This window comes from Camelina sativa, chromosome 9, assembly GCF_000633955.1.
Source record: "Camelina sativa cultivar DH55 chromosome 9, Cs, whole genome shotgun sequence".
In the NCBI taxonomy this organism is placed as follows: Eukaryota; Viridiplantae; Streptophyta; class Magnoliopsida; order Brassicales; family Brassicaceae; genus Camelina; species Camelina sativa.
This window is the reverse complement of record NC_025693.1, coordinates 20,114,386-20,125,914: the sequence shown is the minus strand read 5'-3', so window position 1 is coordinate 20,125,914 and position 11,529 is coordinate 20,114,386. Positions and strand designations below refer to the sequence as shown.

The window sequence follows — 11,529 nt, the reverse complement described above, 5'->3', positions numbered from 1 at the left end:
TATGATGAAAGATTTGTTTTAAAAAATTTTCAAACATCTTGGGAGTTACATTTTAAAAAATTAATATGCAATAAATTGTGCTAATGATTACTCTTAAAGAAAAATAAAATATCATATTGTTTTATATTTTGAAATTATTTTAGAATAAATTGATTTGATCTTTTGGCACAAAAACTGTGAAACAAATATTATAATTTTTTTGTCAACAAATAATTATTATAACCTTATAATATTTTTATAGCTTGAAATTAGTAAAGAATTTAATAACCATCACATTATATTTTTCCAAGATTATGATATTAATATTTAAATCTTTAATTATTGGAAATTTATTTTATCCAAAATTCTAATATTACTATTTAATTCTTTCTTATTTGAAAAATTATAATGTTATGGTAATTATATAAAATATTGATAAATGATACCTAAGGGAAATTATAATGTTATGGTAATTATATAAAATATTGATAAATGATACCTATATATATTTACTAAAAGGACATTGCATAAATGTCAATATATTTTTAGTATAGAAATATCATTTAAATTTAGTGAATATGAAAAATAATGTATGTAATTTTGAGAAAAATAAAATAAAAGAATTTAATAACTGATAGGTGAGGACAGGTGTTGAAAATATACGCTGCCAAATGTCGTCGTGTTATGCAAAGTTAGGAGAAAACCTTCTCATATTATATAAGATATTTTGCATACAGCCAATGAAGACTTCATGTAGAAGAAGGCAATCAATGAAATCTTCAATATAAAAAGAAATTCAATCTGAACCAAGATTTCAAAATACAGCTTCAAAGTTCACATCATTACACTGGAAAAAGTGATACTTAGAACTAAAAGCAGTCTTGTTCAAAGAAAGAAATAAGAAGGAGTTTTCAAACAAAATATAACTTTTATCAAACTATATATTAGATCAAACTAAAAGCAATCTTTTTGTTCAAAGCAAGAAAGAAACAAATAAGGCAAAAGAGGACTCAAGGTTGCAGCAAGTGAAGGGATTACAAGCCAATAAAGACTTTATGTATAAGGCAATCAACGAATATCTTCAATATAAAAAGATGGAACTCCAATTAATTTGAACCAAGATTTCAGATTGGAACTTCAAAGACAACACTGGAAATCTTGATCTTTAGTTATCATACTTCTATCAACAATTACTTCAAACTAAAAGCAATCTTTTTGTTCAAACCAAGAAAGAAATAAATAAAAGTAATGAAAAAGGACTAAACTTGCAGTTGCACTAAACTTGGAACATAAGAAGAGCGCACAAGTCTGCATGGATACGGTGCGCTTGTTTCTTGGTGTTGCGGCTGCTCGTGATTGGCATGTACATCAAATGGATGTACATAATGTCTTCTTACACGGTGAGTTGACAGAGGAGGTTTACATGAAATTACCTCACGGTTTTCATTGTGATGATCCGACTAAGGTATGTCGGCTTCATAAATCTCTCTTTAAGGTTTAAAACAGGCTTTGCAGTGTTGGTTCTCAAAGTTCTCCACAGCTTTAAAACAATATGGCTTTACACAATCATTGTCAGATTATTCCCTTTTCAGCTATAGAAACAATGGGACATATGGTTCATGTTCTCATTTATGTTGATGATTTGATTATCTCCGGTAATTGCTCCGTCGCCATTGATCGATTCAAGGCTTACTTGGAGTCATGCTTCCATATGAAAGATCTGGGTTGTTTAAAATATTTTCTAGGGATTGAAGTGGCAAGAAATGATCAAGGTTTCTATTTATCACAAAGGAAGTATGTTCTTGATATTATTTCAGAGATGGGACTTCTTGGCACTAAGCCGTCTCCTTTTCCCATGGAACAAAATCACAGGCTGCCATTGTCCAAGTCCCCTTTGCTTACCAATCCTGAGAGGTATCGTCGCTTAGTTGGCAGATTAATCTACTTGGCTGTCACAAGACCTGAATTGTCATACTCTGTTCATACATTAGCACAGTTCATGCAATGTCCACGTCACGATCATTGGGATGCTGCGGTAAGAGTGGTTCAATTCTTGAAATCTAATCCGGGTCAAGGCATTCTGCTTTCCAACATCTCCGATTTGCAGCTTAATGGTTGGTGTGATAGTGACTACGCTACATGTCCTCTAACTCGGCGCTCTCTTACGGGTTATTTTGTCCAGCTCGGTGATACACCAATCTCATGGAAAACAAAGAAACAACCTACTGTCAGCCGAAGCTGAATATCGAGCCATGGCGGGAAGCTAATGAGAACAAAGAACAAAACCGGTTGTGTTATTATGCCTCTGAAATGTTCTTACGGAGGGCTTCTTAGGGCGGCGGTAGTTGCAGTTGTGTTCTTGATGTCAGTCTGCAGTCTAACCGTTGACTTCAGAGCATCCGCAATGCCATTAGAAGTGGAACTTGCATCTGCATACCCTGTGAACTGGAACTTTCTTCTGTATATATAGTGCTCGAACCTGGATTTTTGCTTTTGTTGTTGGTTTCAGGCTTTCTTTCGCTTTAACCGGTACCAGTTTGTAGTTTTACATGTAGTTTTAGGCTTGTAAACCTCATGAACTTATGCTATGAAGAGACTAAGAACCTCTAGTTGTACTTGTTTGACTTATGCTTAATTCTATTGTCCTTGCGACTATTTGACATAATGAAATAGCAATGATGATACCTTAAATTATTTAAGTTTAAAATATATATAAAAAGATCTTCAAACTGATTCAAAATGGAACTCCAAGCAAAATGAAACTCTATAAAATATTTCTTCAAACTTAAAGCAGTCTTTTTGTTCAACGCAAAGAAAAAAATAAATAAAAGTAATGAAAAAGGACTAAACTTGCAGTTGCACTAAACTTGGAAAATAAGAAGAGCACACACCAAAATCAACAGATTTGAGTATCCACCTTCCCCAAAGATGTGAGCTGTTTGGTAACAAGATCGAAAACCACAGCAACTTTATCCTCCTCGTCAATTCACCGCACTGGGATCAATCCAAAACTCATATACTGATTATACACTAGAGAAATTCCGGTGGTAAACTTGACACAAAGAGCTCTCTTCTCCAAAACAAGACAAAGTCAAAGTTTCAGAACGATAAGAGTGAAACTGCAGAGGCAGAGGCAGAGGCAGACGCGGTTCAAATCTTTCACTTTGTAAAATCAAAACAGAGTAAACTATCTTCAATGTTCTCCCTCCTTCTCCTCCACTCACTTTAATCCTCTCTATACCCAAAAAAATAACTATCCCCTTTCAAAGACACACCACGTTGATGAGAAGGTACATCTCCCAATTGGGAGTAACAAAGTAAACTTTCCATGAATCAGAGCTTAAATCATAGATTTCGTAACCAAAACAGCAAAGCCTCAGAATTTTGTGGTTACGGTTCTTGTCATAACCAAGAGCATACCTGTCTGAGCTGTGGAAACTGGTTCTGGGTTGTATCCACTTCGTTTGACCCAAACACTTTATATAAACAAAGAATCACATACCAAAAGCCCTGCGTTGTCCTTAACAACACATAGCAACAAGCCGTCAGAGTGAAACTTTTTAGATATCTTCACTTGATCAAGTAAAGCTACCTGCTTTATTGATGGGTCAACCTGGTTGACTCATCCAAGTCTTCGTTTTAATTCCTTGCAGGTTGAAATCTCACAGGACAAATTCTATAATCCACACTATCATGAATCCCAAAAAACTGCTGCTTTCCCTGTATTTTACCAAAAATCTGATTTTCGATAAAGCATTCCACTTTTTGCAATTAGATCGTATAACTTTCAGAGATGTCACCGGAACCCTATAAATTATCTCCTCCACCAATTCCTATCCGACATTGTCGTGATTCCTCTCAAACTTCAACAGTGAGTCTTTCAAATCACAGTTAACCGAACCGAGCCGACCGAACACAACCCCACTTTTTAAAGTGGGATTGTTATTAGGTTTTGTATTAGAAAATTAAGTCCATATTTTGGTCGAATGTGGTTTTAATTAACTAACTGAATTAGAAGAAAACAATTTGGTTTTCTCTTGCAATTGATTTTGAACTTTACAACCGAACCGAATCAAAAAATTTCGGTTCAATACCGTAGAAGAACTATAGAATATCGGAAAATGGAAAAAAGAGAACAGAAAAGGAAATTTGGTAACTTTTAATCCTGACCGCTGAAAGTTAGATGCTGATCATATCTTAACCGTCAATTATTTTGGAAATAGAAAAGGAAATTTTGTAACTTTTAATCCTGACCGCTGAAAGTTAGATGCTGATCATATCTTAACCGTCAATTATTTTGGAAATAGAAAAGGAAATTTTGTAACTTTTAATCCTGACCGCTGAAAGTTAGATGCTGATCATATCTTAACCGTCAATTATTTTATAGCTCCATCTATAAATAAAAAGATAATGTTTCCCATCTTGTTAATAATTCTCAAACCCTAAAAAATCAATTTCGTGACTTGAAGGATGGTTCACAATTATTTCCCAAGGGGATTGTCTTTGTTCTACGTCAGAGTCTATCAGGTTGTTGATGATCCTTCAACGGATTCAATCATCTCGTGGGGCAGCAACAACAGTTTCATTATCTGGAACGTGGAAGGGTTTCGCAGAAAGATTATGCCGACATGTGTTGAATTTGGCATTACCTTCTCAAGTTTTGTCTCCAGGCTTCGCTCTCATGGCTTTAAACGAGTTAAAGGGCCCAGACAGTTGGAATTTGGAGACGAGTATTTTGTCGTAGATCAACCGGAGCTTTTGAAGTTGATGATGGTCGAAGCTTTGAGGACTAAACGTAATGCCAAGAAAGCTAAAGCCAAAGCCAAGAAAGATCGAGTGCAAGTAGAGGGTCTCTTGAAACACTTGCAAATTTGATCATAGTATAATCATAACTTCTTGTATAAGTGACATTAGTAGTAATGAATAAATGTATGTTTTGTATAAACCACTAGCTTTTTGTGAGTGTTTAATCAGATAGGCCAATTTGTATCTTTTAAGCTTGCTACTTTTATCTACTGTATGTATCTTGGATAATTGAAATCAATTGCTTTAGTTATTAGAAACTTACAATTTACAGTGAACCATGAAGATGAGTAAATTACTAATTCCTAGCCAAATAAGACTACTCAATGATAATTGAAATCACAGAGGAGCAACGGGAACTCGTGGAAAGTGAAAGCTCCGTAAAATTCCTCGAAGTAGTAGTCTCTAAGTGTATGTTGTTACTTCCTAATGATGATGGTATGGAAGCACTCCGGGATTGTGAATATTTCAGAGGATACAACCGGAGTAGATTACTCTGGGAGAGGGTTCAAAAAGAATTGGAAGCTGATCCTCCTGGTGGCTATTTGTTATATGCATCACACTTGCAACTCCTTGTGAGCAATCAGCTAGAGAGGTTTTGTGAAAATAAAGACAAGAAGATGAACCAAGCCGTGGTATACATCATCGTGCCACATTAGTTGAGTTAACTGACGACGAATGCACAAACAATAATGGAGATGAGAGACCAGATCATCTGATACTAAATCATGAACATGATCCTATGCAAACACAAGACCCAGATAGGATGTCACAAGTTCTGATGGAAAACTCTCCAAATGAAAAGGCTAAAGATCAGTGACTTTATTAAATTTTACTTTATACTTACTTAAACACTGACTTTTACTATAAAAATTAAAATACTTTAATCTCGGCTGGTTTAACATATCAAATCAGAGTCTAATATTGAATTCAAGAAATCAAGCCCATGTGTAAACTAGGAACCTTCAAATTGTATATAAGCAAATACTCTGTTTGCTCTGTTCCAGATGCAGATATTATCCATGCTTTTGAGTTGGAAGCCTCTATTTCGATCCCAGTCTCCAGTTTGGACTTCTTTCCACGTCTTCTGATAGTAGCTTTGATGAACCTTATCATGAAAGAAGACGGTTCCAGACTCCAGTCGAGACCTTTTAATTTATATGTTCTGATACAAATATTTTATAGGTTACAAGAATCTTACCAACAGAACATAACCGTTTAAGAACCCCTCCTACTCGCCTCTTTGTTCAACTAACTTGTGATTGAAACAAAACCCATCAAATTAGATTCTTGACCCTCTTTAAGTTACATTCCTTCCATTGGAGCTTTTGGTCCATATTTATGTTGCGTATCTTAAGTAGCTTTTGGTGATTTATTCCTTCCTTTATATTTCTTTGTTGGCAAGCTTTGTATTACAAAAGATGTTATGTGTCTTAATATCTCACACTCTTATAACAAATGAGTATCTTAGTGACTGCTCATGTTCGTAGTCCAAAATTAAGAAAATGTGTAGTACTTGATTTCAATTTTATTTTTGCTTGTGTAGGACGTAACAACAAAAAAAACACCGGCTCCTGTCTTGAAGGAGCCTCCTCCGATCCCATCGATGTACCACCGATGTCGTTGGCTGACCTCCAAGAAAAGACCGAGAACTTCGGATCAAAGGCATTGATTGGTGAAGGATCCTATGGAAGAGTGTACTACGCGAGTTTGAATGATGGGAATGCCATGGCGGTGAAAAAGCTTGATAATGTACTATCTGAACCCGAAACAAAAATGTCGAGTTCTTGACTCCGGTGTCAGGTCTCCAAGTTTCGAGGCTGAAGAATGACAACTTTGTTCAGCTTCTTGGCTACTGTAAGGAAACCTTCGTGTCCTTGCGTATGAGTTTGCCATCCTTGCACGACATCTTACATCAGTGGCGGACCTACGTACAAGCAAGGCAGGTACATATGACCTAGGTAAAATTTTAAATTTCCCTAATGGTTATTATAAAAAAAAACACACATTTACCCTCATCAAAAATTTTTTTTTACTTGTGTTTGACCTGGTTTAAAATTCATCCTCAGTCCGCTATTTTCTTACATGGTATGAAAGCTTTCTGCTCAAACATCAACAAAATTCAATATAACTTGGGATAAAGATTGATCTGTTAAACAGGGAGAAAGGGAGTGCAAGGAGCACAACCTGGTCCAACGCTTGAGTCCGAGTTGCAGTTGATGCAGCTAAAGGATTAAAATACTTACACGAGAAAGTTCAACCTCCCGTTATACACAGAGATTTTCGAGCTAGCAACGTGCTTCTTTCCAAAGATTTCAAAACCAAGATTGCTGATAATAACCTTTCTAATCAAGCTCCGGATATGGCTGCTCGTCTTCATTTTATACATTTGATTATCACGCACCAGAGTAAATATGCTTCAACATCCAAGACTCGAAACTTCTTGATGATTCTTAATTAGCAACTGAAAGAATGTAACTTTATACATTTTTGGGTTTGCAGATACACCATATATGACAGGAAAATTGACACAGAAGAGTGATGTTTACAGTTTTGGGTTGTGCTTTTGGAGCTTCTTACCGGGAGAAAACCGGTTGATCAAAACTGTCTCTAACATATAAGTCGATAAGTGTCCATTAGTTTCGGACTATAGTAGATTTTGGATATGGTTGAGATATTGAATATTTGGAGTTTGATGTGATAGCATTTTGTTTCCAAGGGGTATCTTATTATATAAAGATTGTTGTCAAAGTTAGACAAGTGTCAAATATATTGATTAGATATTGACAAGTGTCAAATTTTTTTTTTAATAACTTTAGTAGAACAGCTAATTATATTTACAGAATTTTTCATATTTATATTTTTAAAAATAGGTTTTTCTAAATCAAAAAAGAAAACTAACAAAAAAAAATATACTTTCCATTGTATGCTAATTATATTATATGTGTGTTATCCATAAAATTTGATATGTGTAAGCAAAAACTTAATTTATCAAGCATGTATATTAATCAAGAAATAATGAATAACAAAGTTAAAAAGAATAACATAAGTTATTTAACATAATTTTAGTCGGATATAAATTGTATTTATCGTTATAATATAAATTTTTATTGTAAATAAGTACACAAAATCTTAAAATAATAATGAACTTTTATGAGATAACAACATAAGAATATATCTTAAATAATGTTAATTCAGTTTTTTTTTTTTTTGCAAATTCTATTTTGTTAATTTTTATTTGTATTTCCAATTCTTACTAAGATATAGATTTAATCTGATGTATTAATTCTGTTTGATGTAAAATATTTAGTTCTATGCATTAAGGTGAAATATGTAATTAAACTTAAAATATGGTTTCTTATGATGGTATAAATATTTAAATGGTATTCCCTGTCCTATAAGAGTTTTTGGGTAAAGCACAAAGATTAATAAACAATAAATAATATGTCATTTATAAAACTTCAACCAATAAGAAAATATACTGCATAGTTCAAATAGTAATAAATTGTTATGTTAATAAATATTATACATAGAAATTTGATAAAATACTATAAAATAGAGCAAAGAGTATTAAAATTAAATATGAGAGATTCATATTCAATATTAAAATGTTACAAGATAAATTTTAAAAACATGTATATTACTACTTAATTATTCTTAATAATTTTTTTTTAATTTTTACCGTGTAATAACGCGGACCTTATCTAGTATATATATATATATATATATATCTATAATTTATCCAACATGAGTGTCTATATATAATATATCATATTTTCCGTTGAAAAAAGGCTTTAAATTTGTCACATGGTGCATAATAACTGTCATAATTTGCTGTTTTAATTTCCGGTAAAGTATGCATACTAGTGTGTCTTTTAATTTAGAGATAAGTGTAGTTTTAGTACGATTGAGAATAGTAAAATTATTAAAAAACCAATTTTTTTCTTGAAAACGTACTAAATCTACAAATAACCCTTTAGTTGAATGAGCTACAAAAAGGGAAAAACATATTTTTAAATAAAACATTTCAAAGCTAAACCGTTGTGTTGTGCTTTAAAAGCATCATCCATTATGTCATGTTGTCATGTTGTGTTGTGTTTTCTCATATTTTGTTTACCGTTTCCTCAGCAATTCCGGGGGTGGAAGTGGTTTTAACAAAAATATACCAACATTTTTCTTAAAATAAAAAAATTCTTCAAATTGAACTTACCCAATCAGGCTAATCAAGTACCAAATCCGTCCATAATCAAATTATCCGGATTATTCTTACAAAAACAGGCTCGAATGGTTTAATGATTTGAGCTTTCTTATAATCCACAAAGTCTTCATTCTCAACCCCTTTGATTTTGGAGATATAGTAAAATTTCACAAAAACACACCAACATTTTTTCTTAAAATAGAGAATTCTTCTAATTCACAACATACCCAAGTAAACCAATCCGTCCATACCAAAAGCGGGCTCTAATGGGTGTGGTTCAAAATACCAAAAGGCCCAAACGTAAAAGCCCATTAAGAAAACGAATAGCACGTGAGCAGCACAAGCAAAGCGCTTTTCTTCTCCAGTCTCTTTCGTGGGAGGAAGTCAAGAATAATAATGACGCATGGTTTCACTTTCAGCTATGGCGATTTCTCCTTCCTAATTTAGCCTCTACTCACTTACTAATCTTCTCTCCGGTCTCCGCGTTGCTATCTGTTTCGTCTTCAGTATCGATTTCGTTCACTGTGTAAGTCTCGAGAGCCTGATTTGAGTATTTATTGCCGCTTGATTCAAAAAAAAAAACTTAATTCAATCACAAGTGTTTTGGGTTGATCCCATCTTCAATAGTTCTTGTAGTTGGAACCATCAAATAGAGCCTCTTTAAATTTAATTATTTATTTTTCAACTACCAACGGATCAGTGAATTTAGGGCTTCACGGAGAATGGGGTCAGAGGGAAACATGAAGAACTCGGTTGTGACACAAGTAAGCATTGGTGGATTCGGTGAGTCCACTACTGCAAAACAACTTACTGATTACCTCGAAGACGAAGTAGGACTTGTTTGGCGATGCAGATTAAAGAACTCTTGGACTCCGCCTGGGTCTTATCCTAATTTCGAAATCGCAGACACTTCAAAAATCCCCAAAATCGATGATTACAAGAAAGTGGAGCCTCATGCGTTTGTCCATTTCGCACTTCCTGAATCAACAGCACGTGCTATGGATGCTGCAGGGCAATGCAAGCTCATCCTCGATGGCCAGCCTTTAAAAGTCAGCTTGGGGCCTAAGAACCCATATACACTTAACCAGAGAAGAAGAACGACTACACCTTATAAGTTGACTGGTGTTTCGATCGAGATTGGGACTTTGGTTTCCCGGGATGAGTTTCTTGTTTCTTGGAGAGCTGAAGGTGTTGATTTCCTTGTAGATCCTTTTGACAACACTTGCAAGTTTTGCTTCAGGAAGAGCACTGCGTTCTCTTTCAAGGACGCAGTGATGCATGCTGTGATAAATTGTGATTATAAGTTGGAGTTGTTGGTGAGAGACATAAGAACGGTTAGGCAGTATAAGGATTTGCATGGCTTTGTGCTTCTTTTGCAGCTGGCTTCGTCACCCCGTGTCTGGTACAGAACTGCGGATGATGACATTTATGAGACTGTTCCTTTCGATCTCTTGGATGATGATGACCCTTGGATCCGTACCACTGATTTCACTCAAGTTGGGGCGATTGGTCGATGTCTTTCGTATAGAGTGCTCATATCTCCTCGGTATGAGAAGAAATTGACAACAGCTTTAGATTATCTAAGGATGCGGAGGGTGCAAGAGGAACGTGTGAGGTGGCCTCCTCGGATCCGTGATGAGCCTTGTTTTGGGGAGCCTGTGTCGGATCATTTCTTCTGCATTCATCACAAGGAAGGAATCTCCTTTGAGATCATGTTTCTAGTGAACTCGGTATTGCACAGAGGGGTTTTTAACCAGTTTCAGTTGACTGAGCGTTTCTTTGATCTTCTCAGAAACCAACCCAGAGATGTCAATATAGCTTCTCTCAAGCATCTCTGTACCTATAAAAAACCAGTTTTTGATGCGTACAAGAGGTTGAAGCTTGTTCAGGAATGGATTCAGAAAAATCCAAAGCTTTTAGGGAGTCATGAACAATCTGAGGATATCTCTGAGATCAGAAGGTTAGTGATTACCCCAACCAGAGCCCATTGCCTACCCCCAGAAGTTGAGCTCTCCAACAGGGTACTTAGGAAATACAAAGCTGTTGCTGAAAGATTTTTGCGCGTAACTTTCATGGATGAAAGTATGCAGACCATAAATTCGAATGTTCTCTCTTACTTTGTTGCTCCTATTGTGAAGGATCTGACATCAAGCTCTTTCTCTCAGAAGACTTACGTTTTCAAAAGAGTGAAGAGCATATTAACCGATGGGTTTAAACTATGTGGTAGAAAATATAGTTTTCTAGCATTCTCAGCCAATCAACTGAGAGACCGCTCTGCTTGGTTCTTTGCTGAAGACGGGAAAACAAGAGTGTCAGATATAAAAACATGGATGGGGAAGTTTAAAGACAAGAATGTGGCAAAATGTGCTGCTAGGATGGGACTGTGCTTCTCCTCCACATATGCCACTGTAGATGTCATGCTTCACGAGGTTGACACCGAGCTTCCAGACATTGAGAGAAATGGGTATGTTTTCTCTGATGGAATTGGTACAATCACACCTGACCTCGCTGACGAAGTAATGGAGAAACTTAGGTTGGATGTGCACTAC

The 11,529-nt window shown here is 35.2% G+C and overlaps 3 protein-coding genes across 4 annotated transcripts in view; all 3 read left to right on the top strand.

Moving 5' to 3' along the window:
* On the top strand, positions 1,292-2,221 carry LOC109126451 (uncharacterized mitochondrial protein AtMg00810-like). Its single transcript, XM_019230005.1, has 3 exons — positions 1,292-1,444; positions 1,556-1,634; positions 1,725-2,221. Exons 1-3 carry the CDS (start codon positions 1,292-1,294, stop codon positions 2,219-2,221), a joined length of 729 nt encoding a protein of 242 aa, XP_019085550.1.
* Positions 4,450-5,441, top strand: LOC104715472 (heat stress transcription factor A-6a-like). Its single transcript, XM_010432875.1, has 2 exons — positions 4,450-4,828; positions 5,128-5,441. The coding sequence occupies exons 1-2, from the start codon at positions 4,450-4,452 to the stop codon at positions 5,439-5,441; spliced, it is 693 nt and encodes a 230-aa protein (XP_010431177.1).
* LOC104711463 (RNA-dependent RNA polymerase 6) overlaps positions 9,353-11,529 on the top strand; it is a 12,377-nt gene continuing 10,200 nt past the window's right edge. Inside the window, exons 1-2 of one of the 2 annotated variants that reach the window (XM_019229277.1) lie at positions 9,353-9,506; positions 9,690-11,513. In XM_019229277.1, coding sequence (XP_019084822.1) covers positions 9,703-11,513 — 1,811 coding nt within the window. In that variant the 5' untranslated portion in view covers positions 9,353-9,506; positions 9,690-9,702. Of the gene's footprint in view, positions 9,507-9,680; positions 11,514-11,529 lie in introns of both variants that reach the window. The other variant, XM_019229276.1, reaches the window with a different exon arrangement.